This window comes from Notechis scutatus, chromosome 1, assembly GCF_049901735.1.
Source record: "Notechis scutatus isolate UNSWTSFEM ecotype Mainland chromosome 1, rNotScu1.2, whole genome shotgun sequence".
In the NCBI taxonomy this organism is placed as follows: domain Eukaryota; kingdom Metazoa; phylum Chordata; class Lepidosauria; order Squamata; family Elapidae; genus Notechis; species Notechis scutatus.
In genome coordinates this window covers 23,233,300-23,258,455 of record NC_142009.1, presented here as the reverse complement: position 1 = coordinate 23,258,455, position 25,156 = coordinate 23,233,300, and the positions used below count along the sequence as shown (strand labels likewise).

Sequence of the window (25,156 nt, the reverse complement as noted above, 5' to 3'; positions counted from 1 at the left end):
TGAAAAGATTGTAAAACACTTTAATAAGGCTAAGAAACGTTTTGACCCTTAGAAATGTGCAAATATTTCTCAAAATCGGAGAAACGTGTTCACAGTCTCTTTTTCTGACTCCTTGTAGGGGTAGAACAAACCAATGATTGGCAAATTTTATCACGTGCTAGTGGCTTTGTTGATTAGATTTCATGATCTCAGTACATTTCTTTGACATTCAATCGTAGAAAAGTTACCAGCATTTTAATGTTCTTTCCGTAGAACAACTGTAACACGAGCCTCTTGTAACACCTGAAATGAGAGTTGAGCAAACTTGGAGAAGTGTGCTTTAGGGCAAGCAGGCACTGCACGGGGCTGGTGACATCCGAGATATGGATTCATTAGCAATCTTCCAGTATCTTTCTTTCAAGACGAAGGCAGCGGCTTTCGGTTGCCGTTGGCGAGTAAAAATCCCTTTCTTGTTACCCATGACGCGTGTCACCCCTGCAGACGGGAAAGGACACGACAAAGCAAACGGGTATAATTGAAATAGTAGATAAATCATACTTAGCTACAAACAAACCAGAATCAACACATCAGACTGGCCAGTCACCATAGTTTCTTAGGCCAGTTCCTGGTTTCTTTCCCTCACCATTTACTGCTCTTAAGGACTTGGTGAGGTACACAAATAAACTAGGAATAAGCCAGAAAAATTGGAAAGTCTGCATCCCCATGTCCAACTTGACTCAAAAACCCAGGCTTATAATTAATCACGATTAAAGGATTCACCCCATAAATGTGCCTCAAATGAGTCAGCAAACAAACTCTGCTGTATTTTTATCCCTGTTTCTCTGAAAAACATGTGTTTTTGTTGCCTGCTCAAGCACCACTTTTGAGCTGTTTTCAATGCTTGATTTTTAAAAAATCTGAAACCTGGTGGTGTCAGGAGGCTAATGCTCTCCACAGACCTATATTAGAGAAGTGTAGGGAGAAAAAACAACAGAAATAATAAGAGTCCCAGCTTGTTTTCTGTTGCAGAAATGGGTCTTAATGATAAGCTAGTTTTGGGTTCAGATAACAAACCATGCTTCAGGAAAGCTAACGTGCAAGTCTTGATTTGTTTGTTATTCAGGCATTTATTCCATTTAATACTTAACTTAAATCCAAGGTTTGCACGATATGGTAATCTGGCGCACCATATTGTGCAAACATGTAATGGTTGAGTTCGCACAACATAGTGGAGTAGAATAAAATGGGGTTAAGTAGTGTGCAGTTGAGTAGGATATATGCTAAGGCATGTTTAGTATGTTGTCTTAGGCCAGAGGTGTCAAACTCGATTTCATTGAGGGTTGCATCGGGGTTGTGCTGACCTGGAGGGGGGGGGGGCTGGGGGGGCCATGTCCAGGGTGGGTGTGGTCAGCTTGATGTCACTCATCTTGGGGGGTACCTGTGGTGGCCAGAGCGCTTTGCCAGCAAAAATGAGCTCACGAGCTCTGTTTTCAGCCGGGGCGGCCTCCTGCAACCCTCTACCAGTGAAAACAGAGCTCGGGAGGGACGTGTGCAGCCCTCCTAAGCTCTGTTTTCACTGACAGAGGCACCGTGGGCCAGTCCTTCACTGTTTCCAGAGCAGCCCCATGAGCCAGATCTAAGCACTTTGCGGGCTGGATCCGGCCCGTGGACCTTGAGTTTGACACCCTGTCTTAGGCCATAATATGCTTTTCAGTTAGTGTGATGATAGGGCGGTAAAGCACAATTTCAAACCACAGCTTGGTATTGGCTTATTGATTGCCGTTTTGGCTTGGAGGTTGGGCTAACAAAATACATTGTTGTACTCAGTTAATAATATGCCCCGTGGAAAAAAAAAACTAGTGAGGCATGCCAGTTTAAAAAAATTCTGATTTACTGCTATAAAATGAACCAATAGATCTATATGGACCTTGTCTGCACATCACACTGAATCAAAAACTACAAAATGGCCCAGTGTGATGCATGTCCCCGACCAGCTCCAAACAAAAGTTGTAGTGTAGCAATGCAAGCTCCATCGTAAACAATAATTGCACCTCACATTCATATGTTTAGGAAGCAGCACAAAATATTTCACGACTGTTGAGTAGTGACTGGATTGGGGGCTTCAAGTCCAAGTCAGAGGCTTACTGTATCGAACAGAATTGTTAAAATCTTGCCAATGACACTATAAACAAGTTATCATGGAATTATTTTTGCAAGTGGTTGAGATTTTAGTTTTTCCTGCCTCATCACCGGAATGCTTATGTAAATATTTCTGTTCCATCCCAAACATTCATTTTAATAAATCCAGCCCTAAGCATTTGGCAGGACAATGAGGCACATTTTGTCCAATAAGTCCCTACCTTGTTCTGTCATAAAATCGGCAAAATTCCAGATGAGCTCTCCAATCACGTACTCCTCCCTCATTTGGTCTAAGACAGCATGATACTCCTTAAGCACAGCTGCCTGGTATTCCTCAGAGAACATGAGAGGAGGGTCCTGCAGACACCAGAAAAGCAGGGAGGGGTGAGCATGAGTCTAACAAAATAAAAATGTGTATCCTTGAAGTAAATGGCAACAGAGCCCCATCCAGCTCCTAGAGAAATCTATGAGGATTTAGAAAAATAACTTAATACAACATGATTAACTGGATACCTGCATTTTTTCATTGTCTGCATTTGAATCATAGCAATAGCAATAGCACTTAGACTTCTATACCGCTTCACAGTGCTTCACAGCCCTCTCTAAGTGGTTTACATATTGCCCCCCGACAATCTGGGTCCTTGTTTTACTGATCTCAGAAGGATGAGTCAACCTTGAACCTGGTGAGATTTGAACTGCCAAATTGCAGTCAGCAGAAATAGCCTGCAGTAGTACATTCTAACCATACAATGGACTCTAAACTAATTCAAGGACTGGATGTGTACCGCACCCTAGATCACAAAAAACAACCAAGCTTAGAATTTTGTTGTAAATGCAGTTGTTGTGCCTCTAGTTATGCACTGGTGAAAGTAGTGTGTGAACTTATCCAAGGATAACATTTAGCTCTATCCTTTGCTTAGCGCAAGATCTGTGATGCAAAATACAGATAAAATATCCTTGACAATGATGATCCAGTCTTTGTTAAAATATCCCCAGCAACAGAAAACACCTCCACATAAGTTTGTTTCACGTAAAACCTCTTATTGGTATTACATTTCTCCTATGATTAATCCAAACATGTATATATGTGTATTTTGTGTAAGAGTATATATGGTGTACGGATATAGCAATAGTACTTAGATGTATATACCGCTTCACAGTGCTTTACAGCCCTCTCTAAGCAGCTTACAGAGTCAGCCTATTGCCCCCAACAATCGGGGTCCTCATTTTACCGACCTCAGAAGGATGCAAGGCTGACTCAACCTTGCGCCGGTGAGAATTGAACTACCAAACTGCTGGCAGTTGGCAGTCAGCAGAATTAGCCTGCTATACTGCATTTTTACCACTGCGCCACCATGGCTTTTATAGACCCAGTTCCATTTGCCTTGGAAGAAACAGGAATTAATGTCCTTAGTATAGAAAAAGTCCTCTCTACATCATCTCCCTGCAAACTATTTTATAGTGCCAGGTAAGACTCACAGCATGAAAGCCGCTGATGGTGTCTGCTCCATATTCACTCTGAATGATGGGCCTTTGGTGGGTAGTGTACCAGTTCTCAAACTGTGTCTTCAGCTGTAACCGGATCACTTCCAGATGTCCTGCATCGTGGTACCAGGAGAAGTAGCTATTCACACAGATGACATCCACATAAGGTGCCTATAGGAATCTGAGGTTAGTTCAGACGGTGAAGGAGATCCCAGATCGAAATCAGATCTGGCCCATGGGCCTTGAGTTTGACACCCCTATTCTAAAGCAGTCCAACCCTCCTCAATACTTCACACAAGTCTGAGAAACAGGATCCGCTGCTTCAGGGGTCACTTTAAAGCAGATTCCTGAAAGCAGGCTCATCAGCGCCTGACTTTTCAACCTGCTTGTAGGGATAAGGAACGCTTCTATGCCCTACAGCACCTAATCTGGAATTCAGATAACAGATAATCAGAGTTGGAAGAGACCTTGTAGGTCATCTAGTCCAACCCCCTGCCCAAGCAGGAGACCCTACACCATTTCTGACGGATGGCAGTGCAATCTCTTCTTGAAGGTCTCAAGTGATGATGCTCCCACAATTTCCGAGGGCAAGCTGTTCCGTTGGTTGAGTGTTCTCACTGTCAGAAAGCTTCTCCTTATTTCCAAGTTAAATCTCCTTGTTCAGTTTCCATCCATTATTCCTTGTCTGGCCCTACAGGTGCTTTAGAAAACAGCTTGACCCCTTCCTCTCTCTGGCAGCCCCTCAAATATTGGAAGACTGCTATCATGTCTCCCCTGGTCCTTCTCTTTACTAGACTAGCCAAGCCCAGTTCCTGCAACCGTTCGTTGTATGTTTTAGCCTCCAGTCCTCTCATCCTGGTTGCTCTTCTCTGTACTTTTTTCTAGTCTCAATATCTTTTTTATAATGTGACCAAAACTGGATGCAATACTCTAGGTGTGGTCTTACTAAGGCTTTATTAGTATTAGTACTTCCCTTGACCTTGATTGTATCCCTCTGTTAATACAATTTAGGATTGAATTAGCTTTTTTGGCTGCTGCTGCACACTGCTGGCTCATATTTAGCCGGTTGTCCACTAAGACTCCAAGATCCCTCTCACAGTTACTGCTGTTAAGTTTGGTTTCACCCAGTCTATAGGTTCTTTTTCAGTTATTCAAGTGATCTTTCAACAATACAGGATCAAAGCTTCAGCTAGTCCTCTTTGCAATGAATGCTGAACAAGCTTGCAGGAAAGGCAGTCAGGAACCCTACCTATTAAGCTCAATCTCAGCCACGCAATACTTACCCCCTGATCTCGGAGGTAATTAGCATTTGAGACAAATGTCACAGGCCGGGTGGGGTCCAAAGCCTTGGTGTGGGCTATCACTGTCCTGCAGGGTGAAGATAAAATTCAAAAGGCCAGGATTATTTCTTTCCAGTGCAGTTCATTGCAATATTCTTTCCTCTAATAGGAAGAGAGGATCCTTCCAAAGATAGCAATAGCAATAGCACTTAAGAGTTATATACTGGTTCGTGGTCCACGAGAAAATTTTGTCATCTGCAGAGAAATGTCACCCCCACCCCCCCGCCAAAGCAATTAATCTAGGCTGCTCAAGAACACAAGGCTGCACCGCCCACATGGCCTGCTGGAACACAAGGCTTGCAAAAGTCTCTTTCTCTCCCCCAAATTCTGCCAGAAATGAGTCTTTGGACCCTGCAAGGCATTGTTGAAAGGTGTCAAAATGCCTTTCTTTCGAGGATTCGATTTTCCCACTGGGAGAGCTCCGGCGCAAGGATACGGACAACTGCTTGAAAGCTGGATCTTTTTATTTTTCAGGAAGGCGGAGAACAGCGAGAAGTCTGCGTTCCTGGGCTAGCTAGTTTCTTATGGTAAGTCCCTGGTTTTTTATACCCTTTTCTCCCTTTGTAAGTTAATTTTGTGTGAATGTTTGTATTTGTGCTTAATGTTTCAAATCCTGTTTGAGTTTGTCTTTATTCCCGCCGGAGGGCAAACTCTGCGGGGTGCGGAAGGCAAACTCCGCGGGGTGGCCAGATTGTATTATTGGTTTTCTCTAATCTCTTTTAGCTTTAAGATAGTTTTTCATATTTGTTCTGTGGCAATCTCCTGTCTGTCCCTTTTGTAATTATATTTTGTGTCTTTTGTCTGTTTGTTTTGCTTATTTGGTATGTCCTGTGTTTGTAAGGGTTTTCTAAATTATCTTTTTGTTTCCTTTTCTTATTTGTCTAGTTTTCTTAATTACTTAGGCTTTTGTCTATAGGGATTCTTTAATACTTTTTATTTGATTCCTTTTCCTATGTAAGTTTGTTTTCTGGCTGACCTGATGTTCCCCTTGGGCTTTTCCTGGCTTTTCCTGTTTTTGTGACACTACTGTCTTCGTGAAGTTCCCTTTCCACAGCATCCTGCTCTAAGAGGCTGTGCTGGTGCAACAAGTCTCACAAAGACTCATTTCTGGCGGAATTTGGAGGAGAGAAAGACTTCTGCTGCTGCTTCTGCTTTCCTTGCATGAAGCAAAAGTGTCTCTCCCCCTGAGAACAGAGCTGGAGGTGGTATCCTACGATCCCAAATAAAGAATAATTGATCGGCAGGAAAACAGGGTGGGGAATTTTCCTGCAGAGTTTTTTATTTTATTTTCCCAGGGTCTCTGGTCCATGGCATTTAAAAGTATGAGTTTGGTGGTCTCTGAGGTCCAAAATGTTGGCGACCCCTGCTCTAAGTGGTTTACAGAGTCAGCCTATTGCCCCAAACAATCTGGGAAGGATCGGAAGGATGGAAGGCTGAGTCAACCTTGAGCCAATGAGAATCGAACTGCTGGCAGTCGGCAGAATTAGCCTGCAATACTGCATTCTAACCCCTGCGCCACCACAGCTCTTGATATACTTTGCTAGGTGACTTGTTGAAAATTTCCACCAACTTTACATTCAGAATTACTATAAAGGGAAACATAGGTGGTCCTCTTGTAATGGAGCCCGCCCATTATGGCTGAAAGTTGTGATGGTTGTAAAGTGGTTCACCCATGTGACCTGTCTGATTTTACGACCTTGTTTGCAACAGTCAATTGTTCACGATGGTCTGGGTTTCCACAAACCAGAAATGTTAGATTATCTCTCCCCAATTGCCTCTACCTGTCCTCCCTGATCCAGCAGTCAATGAAGGCCGGAAGGAGAGCCTTTTCTGCTGTGATGCCCACTCATTGGATCTTCATTCCGCCACCCACACCCACCCAGGACATGTCCTTGTCCCTGGTGACTTGTAAGGCCTTGACAACTTGATTTTGTAACTGCTTGCTGGGGAATTCTAGGAGTTGTCAGATCTGGAATAATGTCAGGTTTCCAAGTGATAAAATCCATTTAAAAAGAAAAGAACAAAGTCCACCTTCCAAGACAATTTATTTAGGAAAGCATCAAATTGGCAAACCTAACATTATTCCGGAGGGGACCCAACCCGGAATTACCCCACAATATTAGAAGTTAGAAACAACCCCCAAAAGTAACATTCTCCAATAGAAGTAATTCAACGTTGCTTGATGTCATAAATCTCCACCTCAAGGGACCTAAGCACGGACAGCTTGTTTTCCCACGGGAAGCAGAATCACCTAGCCTAAACAACTCTATCTCCACTCCTCCCCCCCTTAGGAATGTGGCAAGCTCGAAACCCTTCCCCCATGACCGCCAAAGAGAAAGTAAGAAAAAGAATATATACTAAGCCTAACTAAAATGGCTACACATATGTCAATTGTGGGCTTGACACAAAACATCTTAAAATTGCCAAGGTTGAGAAAGGCTCTGTTCACACAGTGAAGATTAGCTTACTTTAAGCCACAAAAGAGCCCTCTATGTAGGTGACAGCCGGGTGTAGGATTACAGCTAACATCTCCTATTCCTACAATTGCAAATCCCACTTTTTGTGCGGGCTCATGTCCAGGTCCCAGAGCTCACAGTGCATTCTCATCTGGGCAGGTACTCACTTGAAGTAGTAAGCAGCCACAGGCAACTCCGAGGCTGGCTCATTGGCCACTGACCACATCACAACTGAGGGTCGGTTTTTGTCCCGCCGGATCAGCTCTTCCATCACAACAAGGTGGTGTTGCAGAGACTGGTTTCCAAAGTTCAGACTAAACAATGAGGCAAAGAGAGACCAAAGGAAAATAAATCCATTCAGGAGGGGAAAATGGACTACCTGGGTAAGGCTTGGAGTTGCTGTCATGAGAAATGCTCCCTCTGAAAGCAAACTTGGATTTAACAGCACTTCCAAGTTTTTAACAGGAATTGTAATAAGAGGATGAACAAGCAAAGGAATTATAAATCTGGTTTTCTGAGCATTTCCCAAATTTCCCATTCTCTAATTGAGAGTTCCTGAAATCCTTATCGAATCAGGCCTTATTAGGATTAGGAGAAAGTTGCAATATTTCAGCTTTTACAGAAACACTTTGTATTCCAAATATCTTTGGTGGTCCCCATTCACTTCTTCATTCTTTCTTGAAACAAATGAGGCAAGCCATCTTCAGATACACCACAGTCATGAAGAGAGTCATTATTCTCATAGAAGAGAATAATCATAGCTCAGGGTTGAACTGTGGAGTTCTTGGTGCTCTCTGAGCTTGGTGATTTTCTTGCAGACATTTCATGACCAAACTAGATATATGTAGCACTGATGGTGTTACCTAGTTTGGTCATGAAACGTCTACAAGAAAACCACCAAAGTCACAGAGTACCAAGGACCTCACCTACCCCAGTCCCACCAGCTGAAGCCCAATGCCTAAAACCCATAGTGAGACACCTGCAATCCTCCAGCTCTCATCATTCTTGATCACTAGCCATACTGAACCACAAATTTCCCACCCCTGGCAACCTCTGTAGACTATTCACTTCTTAGGTTTCTGCGTCCTATCCTTGGGAACTCTGGTATATGGTTGTCCCTAATCCTGCACCCATATGTAGGTGTTTTCCCACTAAATTATCCAACCTGCTGTGGGCCATTCATTTAAATAAAAAGTTATGTTCAGCCATCTACAAAAAGAATTTCCCATTTCTGTCTTAGTATATTATGTGATAGAAGACATAAGACATGGGCAGAGCAACCGTACCTCACCTGTCATGCATGCCCACTCCTGGGCTCTCGTCAATCACAACAATGCCATAAGCATCACAAAGCTCCATGATCTCCTCAGCATATGGATAATGGCTGGTGCGAAAAGAATTGGCTCCTAGCCAGCGCAAAAGGTTGAAATCCTTCATGATCAGAGGCCAATCTAGGCCTTTGCCACGGATCTGTAGCAGAACAAACACCTTGTTAGCAATGGCTTTGCTGTCCTCATGGTTACAGCTTAACATGGAAGAAATGAAATATACATGAAATATCTCTATATTCTAAAAATAAGAAGAAGAGCAATATATTTCCATATAGGCTAGATTTAATAAGTAGTTTAACGACTGAATTCATTTTATATTGATATTTTTTCTTTTGCCTCATTTCTTTTTTCTCACCTTCAGTTTACTTTAATTTTTGTTAAGATGTGATTGTATTTTACTATACAATCACCAATGATACTTTTTATTATTCCATTAATGTATGTTTTAAAATGAAGTACACACAAATAGGCCCACATTTCAAAAACGTGTTAGCATTTTAGTCTTAACCTTAGATAAGTCCCAGATAATGAACAGAGCCAAGACTAAACAAGGTTTATTAGCTCCTCTTCTTTGGGAATAGCAAATGTTACACAAGCTGACATTTTGTTTTTCAATTAACATTTTAATTTTATTCTTTTAGAGATCAGTGGCAACAAAACAGCCCTTAGGGTTTTGTTTGAGGCCAGAGTCACAGTGGGTTAGGCACAGCATAGAGGTATCTGCAGAGTAAGCGGAGGTGAGAGAGAGAGAGAGAAATGGTAAAAAGCTAAGCTGGCAATTGCAATCAAGAAATCAGAGTTCCACTCCTGCTTATGGGCATCATATGTCAATGCATAAAAAACACACCGGTGGCTTTAATTACACAGTCACAGCTGCTGTTATTTTCACCTGTGTATTCATACCCTTGGGCTCCAACACTTGTTTTCAAAACAAGGCCCTACAAGGCACAAAACTAGATGAGCAAAGATCCCACTGCACATGTGGGTCCATTTCACAGACACTTCTGTATCCATATTGTTATGCTGGAGAACAATGACTGCCTAACAATCAGAAGCCACTGTTCCAGAGTCAGGAAACACACTGTAATATTCTTAAAATTATATACCGTTGTCTACTATAAATCATGGTCAACAATCCGGGACAAAGTTTTCATTTTTAACAATAATCTGAAATTTGGATTTAAGCAACGCAAGTAGTCTTTGACTTATCACCACAATTGGGACCAGAATTTCCATTGCTAAGCAAGTGAGTCATGCTCAATTTTATGATGATTATTTTTTTTTTTTGCCACAGTTGCTAAGCAAATCACTACAGTTGTTAAGTGAATCCCCCCCAGTCATTAAGCTAATCTGACTTCCTCCATTGACTTTGCTTGTCCGAAACTGGCTGGGAAGATCTCAAATGATGATCACAGGACTTTAGGATGCTGCAATCTTTGAAAATGTAAGCCAATTTTCAAACTCCTGAATCATGTGACCTGTGGGGACGCTGCAACACCAGTTGTAAGTGTTAAGTACCAGTTGTAAGTCACTTTTTTTAGTACCATTGTAATTTTGAACAGTCGCTAAAGAATACTTGTCAGTTGAAAACTACCTGTACATTAAAACTAACAATAGTGTTGTGGTTCACCAGCAGCCTGTGCAGACGGCAGCGGAATTGGACAGTGGGGAAGAATGGGGACCAGTCAGGGAATCTGGAGAGGACTCGGACGAGGGTCCTGCATCCGATGCAGAGATGGGGCCAGGACCATCTGGGAGTGGGGTGCTGACTCTGGAGCCTCCGGAGTCTGGCAGCAGTGAGGCAGAGGACCCAGGGGAGCCCAATGCGCTTGTGCGCAGAGCTGTTAGAAGGTGAGAGCAGCTGAAACAAAAGGGGCTACTCAGGAATATGGCTGGGAGGTGATTGCCCCTCCTCTAAGGTATAAAGGACAGGCAAAGATGATGAAACCTTTGCAGGAAGCAAAGTTCATTCAGTTCAGATTCATTCTTGAAGCTCTTTGTACTTTGGTTGGTTTTTTTCTAGTTCATTTGACACCTGTTATTGGCAGCACTTCACAGAAAAGAAAGATGGGTGCTGTTTGAGATTTGTTAGGAATAACATAGGTTACCTAACGTAGTTTGGGTAAAATAATATATATAAACTATGATAGTGAGTTTATGTGTGTGTCACTTTAAACTGTAAAGCATGTAATTTTGGGTGCGGCTGTAAATCGCCATAAGAGGGAGCAAGAGAACTTGATTGCTTGCTGGCTTACTGAATTGCTTGCTGACGATGATGGATTGTTAACTGCGTGTTCTTTGCTGTTGCTGAAGGAAGAAAAGAGGTTTTACTTCTTCATATCTCTACTGCAAAGAGATATATTACTGGACTGATATTTGTAAGTTTAATGACCTCTTTTTCGACACTGGACTTTGCAACTGATTAATCCCCGGACGGACTGAACTAGTGTATGATATATGGACTGTTTGACTATGCTATAAATCTTACTGGAATAAACTATTTAACTAGCACATTGTATCTGTTTTACTGAGTGTAAGCTACAAAAACGTTTGTCTCACATATTTGCCTGACTGCCGTGCAGGTTCTGCTAGGGTGTATATCCCTAACAAGATTCATTACCTGCTGGGAATGAAAACAATTCCCAGCGTTGCAATAAAATAAGACTTGTTTTTAAAATTAGTGTGTGCGTAATTACGGTCTAGGAAGCCTTGGTCAGAACAAATAGTATCATTGTACTGTATGTCAATTTCTTAAAGAATTCTGGATAAATTGAGGTGGTGGCTTCTCTCTTCTGACCAGCTTTCGAGAAACAGACTGCGTATTGATCCAGCAAAATTGTGACTAGAGAAAAACTGGATTGTGCATTTGAAATTTAGCATATCTAGAAGGAATCAGGCATGATTAGAACAGTGTGTGATTCTTTACGACATAGGTTGAGAACTTCTTTGCACACTGAGTGCTTTCCCAACTTTTTTTAATCTCTTGAAACCTTGCTCATGTGAGAATACCAAAATGTTGTGAGACTTGGCAATCTTGTTCAGTTGAGTGTTAAAAAGGTCTAATTATGAGCTGATGGTGAGCCACACATTCAGGTCTCTGCTTTCATTTTATCGATAGATTGATCATCATTAACATTTACTTTTCTTATCTGCTTTGCCATTCAATCCAGGTTTACTCACATCAGCATCTTCATGTTTGTTGACCCCATGAAAATAGAATGGTTTCCCATTAATCAGAAACTGGTTGCGAGCAACAAAGATGGTTCGGATACCAACTGGCTGCACATAGGTATCTTCAGAGATGGAGCCATCCACAACGGCAGAGAGCGTGATCTGTGTTTTGAAAAGGTCATTCTGGGTCAGTTTTCTGAGGTACAAGTGGATATGACACCTTCCATATAAATCACTAGCCCCAGTTAAAGTAATCCAAGATCATCCATAATCGTGTACCTTGTTTGAATGAGATGAATTAATGTAAAGTACTTTTAAAAGTCTCTGTCAGGATTTCGATGGATGCCCTAATTAATTCATGAGCCTCGAGCTAAGTTTCAAAAGAAATCCAATTATTTATTAGGAGCAACATGTCAGCACTTTACCAAGCGCAGTCGGCTCTGCTCCATGTAATTTACTGCCCACCTATGACCCAGTTTCCCCCTTCCTCCCACGGTGTGTCATAAATCACATTCTCCAATGGAGCACTTTCGAGGGCTGTAGAAAACACACCTCTCTGGCTGGCTCTAGTAACCTGGGATACAATCTGGAGAAAGGAATGTGCTTCTGACCATAGCAACTTAGCTGCTTCATCAGTTCCCCCCTCCTCCTGCCTATGGCAACTCGAAAGCAGGCCAGGAATGCTTTATGAGTTGATAGTCTCATTCAGCTACACCAGAGGTGTCCAACTTTAAGACCTGTGTACTTCAACACCCAGAATTTTTCCTGTAAGTATGGGAAGCTCAAATGGACCTTTAGAGTATAATGCTTGTTTATAAGCAGGAGTATCTGCAGCATCTGGTCAAAAAATCAAAATGGTGGCCACAATGGTACAATCAAAAGCTCCATCTGTTTTTCTATTGCGTTGCACATGAAAAGTGCATGGAGCTTTGCATAGTTGCCATCTTGATGTTTTGATACACTCTGTAGACATCCTTGTTTATAAGCCTTTTGTGGAATCTATATAGTGAACCATAACTCTATGTCAGCCAATCTGCTTGGATTCTTTTATTTATAGGAGCTGGAATTCAAATCTCGCCCAGAAAGCAGGCAGTCTTAAGAATCCTGGGAGCAGACATGCAAGGTACCTTCAAGGAGTAGAGGTAACCAGGATGTTCGTTCATCAAGTAGGGCCACCAGAGAAGAGGATCCATCACTTTCAATTCACCAGCTGACCCGTTTCCTGTTGCTACGGCAATGTGGTCACTATCATACAAAGTCAGCGATAAAAAGTAGTCTGAGCTTCCTCGTACAGACACCAAATAATGAACCAGGCCTGTGTCACAGAAAGAGAGATAAAAGCTTGCATTTGAAAGAAAAAGTGGGGAATGGATGTAGCTCCATAAAGTGGAGATCTGTTCTGACCAAAGCTTCCTGAGACAGTAACAATGACACGCTTAGTCCCAAAAACCCTGTTTTTATTTCAACGATGATGAGTCCTAAACAATTTGTGAATAGTCCAACAGAAGTCTGCCACAGTCTTTTTGAGATAAGGCTGATAAGTACCTACCTTTATCTCCCTTGAAATGCTGCCAACGACTAAATTGCCAATTAGCTGTACAAGGCCAAACAGAGCCCAAAGTCAACATGGAGCTTCAGAGTTTAAACCAATCAGAATGAACAAAGTTGCTTCCTGCAAAGGCTCATGTCCCTTTGCTCCTCCTTTATGTCTTATGGGAGGGGTCAATCATCTCCAAGCCTTATTCCCAAATCGCCCCTTTTGTCTTAACTGTTCTTGCCTTCTGGCAGCTCTGCACAAGCGCACACTGGGAACTGGCTCCTCCTATTCCTCTGCCTCGCTGACGTCAGATTCTGGAGACTCCAGAGTCAGATGGCTCTGGTCCCATCTCTGTGTCGGACACAGATCCCTCGTCCGAGCCCTCCCCAGACTCCAGTACTGGCCCATGTTCCTCCCCACTGTCCAACTCTGCTACCAGCTCCGCCGGCCCCTGGCAGACCACAACAAGATCTCCCTCAAGAGCCCTCAACACCGTCCTGCTTTGCTCCCTCGGCTTCTTACCAACATTTCCCTTCACGGCCGTGGTGACTGTGATATCGTCAATGTAGGCCAAGGGTGTGGTGTAGAGCAAGACGGGCCGGTGAATTCCAGCATAGTTGAAGAAATCAAATCTTGTGTTTTGAACAAAATAGCCCTTTGGATACCTAGGTTGAGGGAGAGAGAAAGGGAGTTAAGGACGTCTTGGAAGGGCGAATATCTGTGTTTGAATAAGAGATGGAAAGGTGTTTTAAGAATTAAGAATTACCCAGAGAAAATGCCTGAGAGTCAATTCAGAGGTCTCTCCTACATGGAGGAATCTACAATGAGGAGCACTCATTGTATGCTATGCTGGCTGAGGAATTCTTGGAGTTGAAGTCCACAAGTCTTAAAATTGCCAAGTTTGGGGACCTCTGCCCTAAAACATCAAGATAGCAACCCCAGCCATATGATCAAGGCCCACTCTTTTTTGGCACTTGTATCATGTGCCATGCTTAAAAGGGGCAGGGTTTGAGCCATTTGGTTGGGCTGTTATCTTAATTTTTTTCTGACACCCCCTTGCCAATGACCCTTTGCCCACAGCTGTCAGTCTATTCCATGGCAAATACATACTGTGGCAAACCCCCTATTTCCCCCACCTAAAATGATCCAATGAACCAGGAAGATTTGTTGGAATCAATTGGAAACGATCTGCCCTTCGAGTCAGAACAGCACCACCTTTGGCTCGTGGCTCATCTGCAAGCCTCAACTTTTTCCTTCTAAAGTTGCTGCTAAAGTTTTTTTTTTTTCCCCAGTTGGATACAGTGGAAAAAAATTGAATCTAAAGATCAAACAAAAATGGGATTCGGCAATTGGGGATTTAAAGTATTTGGGAATTCAGCTATTAGCATTTGTAAGAATGAAAACATCACACCGTAATAACAGGCTTTGTTTCAGCACTGTATGTTTTATTTCTTTGGATTTAGCATGCTGTGCAAACCCAGCTGGAACACAATCATTTCTGCTTTCAGTTAAATGAAGTTTTATTCTGGTGCCAGCCACCTTTTGGCAGCACAGGTGGTCCTTGCTTAATGACCACTCATTCAGCAACCACTCTAACTTGCAACGGCACTGAATACTGAATGAGTGGTACTTACAACCAGTCCTCAGAGTTCTAGCTGGGGCAGCATCTCCAAGGTCACGTGATTGAGATCCAGGTATCTTGGAACCATGTCATGTAGTCAGCATTGGCCATCTTTTTTGATGCCTTCCAACAAGCGAAGTCCATGGGAAGTCACACGTGGTAAACACACGAGGTCCTCACCTAATTACCTGCAGTGATTCACTTAACAATAGCAACCAGGACAAGGTGTCAGTCTTGGCAACTTTAAGAGGTGTGGAATTCAATTCCCAGATGTGTGGACTTCAACCAAAACATTTGAAGTCATGGGGATATCAACTCCCAGAATTCTTCAGCCAGATATGCTAGCTGGGCAATTCTGGGAATTCCATGCATCTTAAAATTGCTAAAGCTGAGAAACGCTACAGTGAATCACAGGGAGCTGTTGAACTTACATGGACTCATCATCCATATACTGAATTGTTCCTGGAGGCAGTGTGTGCGGTGTCAGAGTGTTATTGATTGCAATGGTGATGCGGCAGGGCTCTTTGGGACTCCTATGCAAGATTTCACTGATCTCCACTTCAAAAGGCAGGTGTCCTCCTTCATGCTCAGTGACTTCCACTCCATTCACCCACTGCAAAAGGGAAAAAAAGAGCTCTGAGAAGGACTAAGAAGAAGAAACTGAGAGGCCCATCACCAGGCCTTGTGATATGTTGCCTGTAATACCTCTAAATCAAGGGTGTCAAACTCAAGGCCTGTAGGATGGATCCAGCCTGCGGGGTGCTTAGATCTGGCCTGCAGCGTCACCTTGGAAACAGTGAAGGACCGGCCTGCAGTGCCTCTGCCAGCAAAAATGAAGCTCAGGAGGGCCACACTCCCAGCCATGCCCCCTGGCCATGCCCGTCCTCCACGCCCCCGAGGTCAAACACAACCCTGTTGCGGCCCTCAATGAAATAGAGTTTGACACCCCTGCTCTAAATAATCTTCTGAGAACAAACATATTTTTAATGAGCCTCATATGTCATAGGATCCCCAAAATCTTCACAGATTTAACACTTCCCATAGGGTCTTTTCAAAGTTTTCAGAGGAAATATGAGTTCTCGAGCAGGCTAACATTTCATGAGATTTGACAATATTACAGGATTTTAGCTATTTCAAGCTGTTGTTTGGACCACCATTCAAAGTTGCCCAGAAGCTGATGCAAATGCCTGTTCACCTCTACACCTCTACATTGCTTATTAAGCTTAGCTCAGCAGCAATGTATTCTCTGCACCCAGGATGAACAGCTAGGTCCTCTCCAGGTGTGTTTCTGGACACCTATCAGCCTTATTATGAAAAATAAAATAGTTGTTGTCTAACACATCTGGAGTGTATCTGGTTACTTTATCCATTCAGTGTGCAAATGGGTAGATAACTGTGCAAAAACCTCCTTGTTACATGTTCTCAGACCTACAGATGCACTACTGCAGTTCACTGCCAGGAAATATTGCAATCCAACAGGCATTTAAAAGAGGTTGACTAGAAGAACATAAGAGCATTACTGAATCAGTCTAAGAGAGCAGAACTCATAAGGGCTTCTGAACAGATAATTAAATGGTTATATTCACACTACAGGCTTAACCAAGTCTTGCACAGCAGACTCAACATTTAGCCATGAGTCAATGTGTTATGTTTTAGCATATTGCATAACCTCAACTTGCTTGGTTACCTTACAATTTAATGCGTGTGAACCAAGAAAATGGTTCAAAATAATTTATTTTGAAATTATTTTTTCTGCCATGCGTAAAGGATATTTTTAGCTGGATTGCAGTATACCTATATAGGTACTGTACTCCTCCAGCAGAGTGGACCAAGAAAAAGAACAAAAAGTAATTTTCTTTCATAGCCCCTAGGTGGCGATAGAGACTCACCTCCCAGCCAGTTTTGACATTGTCAAATATATAGTACAGTTATTAGGAAAATCTCCATAGCTGGTGAGATGGAAGAGATGAAGATGTAAAATGCAGCATTGCTATTGTTGCTCAATCATTTCTTTTTGTTATTTTATTACACATTTCTATCTGTGCTGAAAAAAGTTGGAAGTCATTTTTTTTGTCTTTTCATTCTTTGTTTATATCCCGCCTGTATTGTATTTCCCCCCCTCTTTGATTCCCGTTTCTGGTTTTGTTACTTTATCTTTTATCTTTCATTGAAATTTAATAAAGTTAGTCACTGATCTTTGTGACAGGCCTCATTTCACCAGGATTCTCCATCAGAAATAGATTTTTTTTAAAAATATATATATTGTAAGTTCCTCCCTTGATCCCTAGTGATGGCATCACAGAATTTTGAACACCAAATTGCTAACAACAGTACTCACCACAACAGAGTAATAGTGTGCACTGCCAAAACGGAGCACAATACGAGTCCCAGTATCTCTCAGGAGCCAGTGAGCCGGTGGAAGCACCTCCTTCTCGTACCACACCCAGCCAATAAATCTCCGCAACTTTGGATCTTGAGTTATGTCATTGAAGCTGGCAGGGACTGGCATGTCCATCACTGTCCCTGTCTGAAAAGATTGAGACTCGTTTGTGGTGGGAATGTTTTCCAGCTTTGGTGAGCTTCTGCCAATGTTTTTCTGACTCTGGTGCAGTGAGTCTCAACTTTGGCAATGTTGTCTAACACAGTGATCCCCAACCTTTCTTATGCCGCGGCCCGGTATCCCCAATCTTTTTTATGGCCCGGTACCGGCATTAGCTGGGCGCCGCCATCTTTTTTTGATGAAAAAGTGCTTCCGGTGACCTCACCGGAAGCACTTTTTCATCAAAAAGATGGCGGCGTACTCTCGGTGAGCTTTTCCGGGTAGAAATGGCTTTCTACCTGGAAAAGCTCACCGAGCTGCGCCATCTTTTTGATGAAAAAGTGCTTCCGGTGAGCTTTCTACCCGGAAAAGCTCACCGGAAGCACTTTTCATCAAAAAAAGATGGCGGCGCCCAGCAAACCAGCGGCCCGGTAGGACTTGTTCCACAGACCGGTACCGGTCCGCGGACCGGTGGTTGGGGACCCCTGGTCTAACAGACTGACATGCTGGAGTTGCAATCATTTTCTTTTTTTCCTGGCATAAAAATATTAAAGATCTGGATAGATATACTCAAAGATTAATGTGACTGTTGACCTGTCTTAAAAAGGCAGAGTGCGGGGTGTGTTTTCAAATATTGCAATCAATGAATATTTGTTTAAAAGAGAGTCAAGATTTTCCAGCTGTAGTATAAAGTTTTCATTTCCATGAGAAGATATGAGTACTTGTGCTTGACCACGAAAGTAGTCCATTCTGATGAATATTCTGTTTTGCAGAGTAGTTAGATAGATTCTACAGAAATTCCAAGAAGTGTTTCTTAGGACTCTCATACATGTCTCAAAGGTGCTTTTCGAAAGGAAACTGGACTGTGTTTTTTCCTTGAGGAAGACAATCCAAGAAGCTTCATAAGAACTAATCCTTCCATCCCCCACCATACCATCAGAACTGATGAAGCTTCTTAGATGAGAATCGAAACGTCTTCTTCCTCAAGGAAAAAACACAGTGCAGTTTCCTTTTGAAAAAGCACCTTTGAGACAACCATGACCTGGATGACTGAGAATCTCCACAGATACTCTCATACATGGTTGCCAATAGTTGTTCCTCATTAGTACACTCAAGACTGAGTTTGTGCATAGTACTGAGCCAATAATATAGTTAGTCTGGATTTAGCATAATAAGACAACATAACCTTGCCTGTATATAAAGCAAGAAAATGATCTGCAGGACATTGTAATATAAATTTGGTTCAGACAACACAATAAACCATGGTGTCATTTTGTTTTTAACCTATTGTGCGAACCGGGCCATGGTATTATCATGGTGTAGCTTACCTCTTAGTTGAAATATGACCCTACAGTAGCTTATTCACTAAACCATGTTTAAACAACTGAAAAATTGCTCTTTTATTTACATGATACAATTTTATATGGCTTCTTATTTTGTCCTTTCTTTGGGTTTACAGATAAAATGGTTTGATATACTACTCCAGTCATTGACTCTCATTTTACTTTCACTTATCCTATTAAGTCTTTTTTATTACTATTTCTTAGCAAGCTTCAGACATGGTCTGAGTAGATTTCCAAAGCTATTCTCCCTCATTTCCAGATCAGATGATCTTTTTCTTTCTTAACTTAGTCCTCCAAGGCTGATTCCTGCTTACTAAGAAGGCAGAAATCACCCTTTTCACTTCGCATGTCAGTGTTTATTTTTTCCCCTCACATGACATGTAGAAACCCCACCTATTTTTGGATGATCTGAACTTTCCTTTCCATTACAAATGAGGATGCTGATATTCAAAGCTTGTAGTCCTTGACTTACAGCTGTAATTAAGCCTGTGATCATGGTCAGAAGTCATGCTGGTCATTAAGGGGTCATCACGTGACTGGGTCCAATTTTATAATCGGTTTTATGGTGGTAGCTAAGCAAACTGACTGCTCACTATGGAGGGCTTTTTGCCAGAAACCGGAAATAAATGCTGATTTCCAGCAAAACCTTTGTAAATTGTGATTCTGCAAATGGGCATAAACTTGTCAAGGCCCAAAATGCGATCATGTGACTGTGGGGGAAGGGGGGAGACTGGCTATTGGGACTTTGAATCTGGGGTTATAAGTACCTTTTTAAGAGTCCATCACAACTAAGCAACTAGTCATAAATCAAGGACTACCTGTTTTTGGCCTCTCCAAAGATCGCAACATACTTTTTTACAAATCCACTGAGGACAGCTCAACTAACTATTACAAGGTAAGACAACTGAAGCAGAATCCGCATGTTGAGAAGCTGAGTTATAGCATATGTGGGGCAAGAAATAAGGAAGGACCATGCCAGTTTTTTATTTCCTACTTATGAGTTTCCCATTCTTTTAAACAACAGTAATAATAATAATAAGTAGAAGAAAGAAACAGAAAGTTGAGGACTGAAATTTTGTCTACACAATGCCAAGCCTTAAAATTAAATTGCATACACAGCTAGAATTGAGAAGGCAGCAACAGACAGCAAATGTGCCTCTGCAAATAAGCTGAAGAAACAGCGGTTAGTTGTTTTCAAGAGGATCACACAGACTGACTAAAAGCAACAGCATGACAAACTAGCAATAATGGTGTATTGGAAGACCTGCAAGGAAATAGCATTTGCCCTGTGGGATCATAAAATAAAGTACAGGTAGTCCTCAACGTACGACCACAATTGAGCCCAACATTTAAGTGAAACATTTGTTAAGTGAGTTTTGCCCCATTTTACGACCTTTCTTGCCACTGTTGCTAAGTGAATCATTGCAGTTATTATTAACATTGTTGTCAAGTGAATCTGGCTTCCCTGCTTGTCAGAAGGTCACAACATGGCCCTGGAACACAGCAAACCGTCATAAATGTGAACCAGTTACCCAGTGTCTGAATTTGATCACGTGACCAAGGGGATGCTACAAATGTTATAAGTGTGAAAAACGGTCATAGGTCACTTTTTTCAGTGCTGTTGTAACTTTGAACAGACACTAAACAAACTGGTGTAAGTTGACGACTACCTGTAATAGAAAATGAAGAAGCTGAAGTGCTCTGGGGCTTTAGAATTCAAACAGACAGGCATGTGCCACATAACGCCCCAGACTTAACAATTGTGGATAAGAAAGCCAAAAAAGGCTGGGTAGTGGATGTGGAAATACCTAGAGACAGCAGAACAGAAGTGAAAGAACTGGAGAAGATTGCAAAATACAAAGACCTACAAAAAGAAATAGAATGATTGCAACAAAAGAAAGCAAAGATAGTATCAAAAGTAATGGTGCAATCCCAAAACTGCAGCAGCACTTGAATATCAATGGCATTGACAAAATTACCATCAGTCAATTGCAAAAAGCAGCTTTACCTGCAATAGCTTATATATCCTGCAAGGATACCTTTAACACTATCTAACAATAACATCTCGCTATCCCAGATTCTTGTGAATAAAATAACAAAAATGAATAAAAATAACAAAATACAGTTCAAACAACTGGCTGACTATGCAACAAACCATAATAACAATTTGTTAGGTTTGCAAGGCTACCAAATCACAAAAATTCAAGGAGGATGGAATGCTGGTCACTACGCTGATCCAATTGAGAAGTTCTGGTATGCTTATTAGATAAGAATAAAATACTATATACACCAATTAATATTTAACTAAGAAAAGGATCAAGTTGCCTTATTATTGAAAAGAGCTTTATTTTTATTTCACTTTAAATTATGATTCTCCCTCTTTCCTTCTGGATATTCTGTTTATTATTTTTTTAACTAATTATTTCATCTATGAAGTTGGTTAACCAGTATGTAGCTTTTCTTGTTAAGTCTGGTTTTATTTTAATTTTGCCCAGGCAGTTTTCTCTCATTCCTCTTTTTGACACTTCCTGTTAAAAGAGGGATATTCATAAAATGTCATAATCAGCAGTTTAGTGCCACGTTGAAGACTAAGAAAATGTATTATGGCACATACTTCCTCAAAACATCACTTCTTTCATCAGATGCTAGAAGGGTTATTATACACATATTAACACAAATGCACCAACAGAGATGTCAGATCAGGCGCTTAAATGCAAAACAAACAAAAAATACACTTTCTGGTAATGACCAGTGTGCAAAAGCATGATTGGTGAAGTACAGTTGTGAGCATTAAATTCAGTTTATATAAGTTTATGCCATTAGACTGTTAGCTTTAAACTGCAAAAACACTCTATACATGTATTGTCCGAACTTTGCACCCACATTCAGGGATCTGCATGCACAGTTCTGAACTGATAATTCCATCCTTGCACTATCCAGGTAGATAATCATCAACCAACCCCATGCTTTTGCTGTCACACACCTGTCGAAGTGGCCGTTTGTACCACTGCTCCACGAATCCTGCATCCCTTTGCTCTGACCAGTCTGCCCTGAAGCTCCAGAGGCCGCTGAGATCCTTCAGCTCTCTGGAGGATGACTCCCGTGGGTAGAGCATCCCACTGTCCAGGGCTCCAGCCGGACACCATCCCAGCAGGACACAGCAAGCACAAAGCAGAAACCTCATACCGCGCCCGCACTCCGCCCGCGCTCTGCTGAGGCTGGAAGGATAATTCGCTGATGCTCAGATCAGCTGATGATTGGCTGACGGTCCTTATTCCGGCAGGAAGGTGATACGTCACTCTGTGCGAGAACAGCAGCAGCCATCTTTGTTGAGGGCAGCCCCGGCTTTCCTGTTTCTAAAGTTGCAGCGTTCAAAAACTGGAGTCAAATCAGGATGTTTTCACAAGTAACGCAGACAGAAGTTTTTCAGCGTGTGGCGCCATTAGATACTTATATATTGTAGCGGGAACTGTCAAGAACGGCTTTTCAGCCTTCAGATTAAATGCAGTGCTGTGGTCCGCAAAAGCTGTGGCCACAAACATTTTCTTCCAAACTTGGGTGTTATTCACGGATCTAACATAGATCGCAGCTGGCTTTAGTACAGAAAGGGACACGCTTTTTTCCCCAGGGTGCGCATTTGACATCCCAGGGCATCTGAACGCATATAGATGAATATTGCAGCTATATTAAAAGGTAGGATTCAAATCTCATTAGCAGAGTATGATATTGAATGGAGTACCCAAGGCTAGCATTAGCAGGCCAGGGCTGGACAAAGACATAGGTAGAGCTAAGATCAAAATGAAATTGATCTGAAGAAAGATAAAATCCCTGGAGTTCAAGCTTGTCTTCTGGTGAAGATGTAATTAATTGTTGTAATAATAATATAGCAGTCCTTTGCTTCAGGATAGGTTTTTTTTTTTTAAAAAAAATTCCTTCACAGCTCCTGGTGGTTTCCCATTCAGATACCATTAAGGTTCAATTCTACTTAGCTTTTTTGGTAAGTAGCCAAAATTGTTTGGATGCTGCCTTTTGTTGTGACAAGTTTGATTTGAATTTCAAATTAATGCATTGTATTTAATGTCATAATTAACATTATAATTTGACAAAAACTTTTAGAGAGGCCCCAGGCTGCCTGCATAGGCTATAGTGCATGATGTGAACCAATTCTGCAATATGTGAATTCCTCCAGTTGTAGCTTACATTTATGCCTATGGTGAAACAACCAAGTATAAATGTGGATGGTACAGTCTTTCAAGTTTTTTTTTTTATAAATAGTAAGTTATTTTCTATTTTATGAGTTCTCTTCTCATAAACATCTCAGCCTATTTAGCACTATGAGAAGAGCCCAGTATGAGAAATGTTTAAAGTGTCTGCAGCGCTACATAAAGTAATGCATTGCCATCCAGTTGGCTGTTGAGTGTTTGATTCTCCTTCCCATCTGGTAAACTGTCCAGGTTTTAATGATTACTCTCCTTTTATTTTGCCCTAGGGTATGCAATCAATTTCAGACAAAGAGTAGGAACAATACAACATTATACGACATGGTTCAGACACAGAGAAGTGGGCAATAGAGTTGAATCCACTCAGTTTTTGGACTGGACCTAATCCAGACCACCAATTACACTTTTGGCTTTGTGGACTCACTTCTGGAAAGTCACAGAATTACTCCTGAAAGGCCTGTCTGGAGGAGGGCAGATTGGCAGTCTCGGGGAGGAATGGACATTTTTGGATACATCTACCAAACAAAAGGCAAAATCAGGAACTCTCCATCACTGATTCCACACCCAAAGGCACCAACCCTGAACCACAGACTAGCAACATATGGAATGCTGGGTGACATTTTCAGATAGAAAGCCACAAGATAAAAAGATGGAGAAATAGTAGATGTGTTGGGAAATACCTGGCATGAGACACCTTTGGTTTTCGGAATCAGAGCCGATTTGCTTTGAACTGTGAAAGCTTTCTTGGAAACCTTGACCCTAAAGATGCTGACCCCTTTGCCCTTTGAACTTTGACCACTGGTAATAAATGCTTTGTCTCCTATGAACAGAATAACTTGGTCCAACAAGGTATTGCTGCTGGTGGTTCTCAGTATTGAACTCCATGTATGTTTTTTATGAGCTGAGATTGGACTCTAATTGTACCTTCCTCATTTATTTTAGCATATTGTGCCAACCCAGCTCATTGTTTGGTTTATACTCAGGATCTCTCCCGCCACCCCACTACTGTAATAATAATTATTATTACAGGCCATTGCACAGTCAGCCAGATGTTCAGACTGGATTTGGCATTTTTATTTGCCTATAAAGTTCTTCCCAAGGACCTGGGATAAGCAGATGTGGATGTTCAATGGTATTGCAGATAATTGTTGCAGGATGCCAGCTGTTCCAATTGAATGGTGTGATGGTTTAGAGGTGGAGTTCCCTCCTCATAATCAGGAGGCTGTGAGTTCAATCCTAGGTAGAGGCAGATAAAAAAAAAACTACTAATTCAGCTCCATTCAGTTGCCCAGACTCCACCTGGCAAGGAATTGTGGGGTCATTAAAAGAGGATGATGTCAGCTGTTCCAAGTAAAGCTGCCTTTTGCAATTGACTGGTGGTGAATTTGTCAGTGCTGACATGGTGTTCAAGTAGTGCACCAATGATTTGGGGATTGCTCCTAAGGAGTTATTATTAGTACTATTTGCCACCTATCTCACCATGGGGCTACTTTTTATTGTAAATAAAAACAAAATGATAAAAAATATTGTTGATCTTGGTTACCGCTATGTATATGTTTGTTATTGATTTGTTTTGTATTGAGTTTTAATTTTAGGTTAGCTACTCAGAGTCACTGTTGAGATGGACAGCTATATAAGTTGATTGAAATCAACAACTACATAAATCTTTCCCAGTGGAAACACCTTTGAAATAATAACTATTTTTTTCCTGCTTAAAACATATGACCCCAAAAAGAAGCATACACAGTTTTTCCTGGAAATCCAATATGCCACTGTATTTATTATCTTGTGATTAAACATACTAAGCAGAAACCTGCAGCAACGGGACAATATTTCCCCACACTCAAAATTTATTCCTTCTGTCTCTTCAGCATCTCCTTCAGATATTCAATCTGGGCGCTCACGCAGCTCCTGGCGGTGCCCCCAGGAGAGGTGTACTGCTCCACGCTATGCTGATGGTTGAAGATATGTGAGATATCACTTCCCATCATGGGG

The 25,156-nt window shown here is 41.8% G+C and overlaps 2 protein-coding genes and 1 long non-coding RNA gene across 3 annotated transcripts in view; 1 reads left to right on the top strand and 2 right to left on the bottom strand.

The window, feature by feature from the left end:
- On the bottom strand, positions 1-22,202 carry GUSB (glucuronidase beta). Its single transcript, XM_026671698.2, has 12 exons — positions 21,925-22,202; positions 17,398-17,586; positions 15,491-15,672; positions 13,961-14,103; positions 13,029-13,216; positions 11,911-12,063; positions 8,691-8,869; positions 7,567-7,713; positions 4,887-4,971; positions 3,598-3,774; positions 2,340-2,475; positions 1-474 (listed from the first exon to the last, which is right to left on the bottom strand). Exons 1-12 carry the CDS (start codon positions 22,123-22,125, stop codon positions 320-322), a joined length of 1,935 nt encoding a protein of 644 aa, XP_026527483.2. The 5' UTR covers positions 22,126-22,202; the 3' UTR covers positions 1-319.
- Positions 22,203-22,238: 36 nt separating this feature from the next.
- On the top strand, positions 22,239-24,396 carry LOC148132698 (uncharacterized). Its single transcript, XR_015748250.1, has 2 exons — positions 22,239-22,634; positions 23,431-24,396. It is a non-coding gene; the product is annotated as an uncharacterized LOC148132698 (long non-coding RNA).
- Positions 24,397-24,908: 512 nt separating this feature from the next.
- ASL (argininosuccinate lyase) overlaps positions 24,909-25,156 on the bottom strand; it is a 37,808-nt gene continuing 37,560 nt past the window's right edge. Inside the window, exon 17 of the mRNA XM_026671700.2 lies at positions 24,909-25,156. Within this exon, the coding sequence (XP_026527485.1) occupies positions 25,012-25,156 (145 nt within the window). The 3' untranslated portion in view covers positions 24,909-25,011.

Bases quoted from the DNA above. Each gene is read 5' to 3' on its own strand.
- GUSB (XM_026671698.2), bottom strand. From the start codon at position 22,125: ATGAGGTTTCTGCTTTGTGCTTGCTGTGTCCTGCTGGGATGGTGTCCG. The intron at 15,673-17,397 runs GTGAGTACTGTT...TCCCTTTTGCAG, and splicing joins CACACTATTACTCTGTTGTG to TGGGTGAATGGAGTGGAAGT. The intron at 14,104-15,490 runs GTAAGTTCAACA...CCCTCAACCTAG, and splicing joins TATATGGATGATGAGTCCAT to GTATCCAAAGGGCTATTTTG.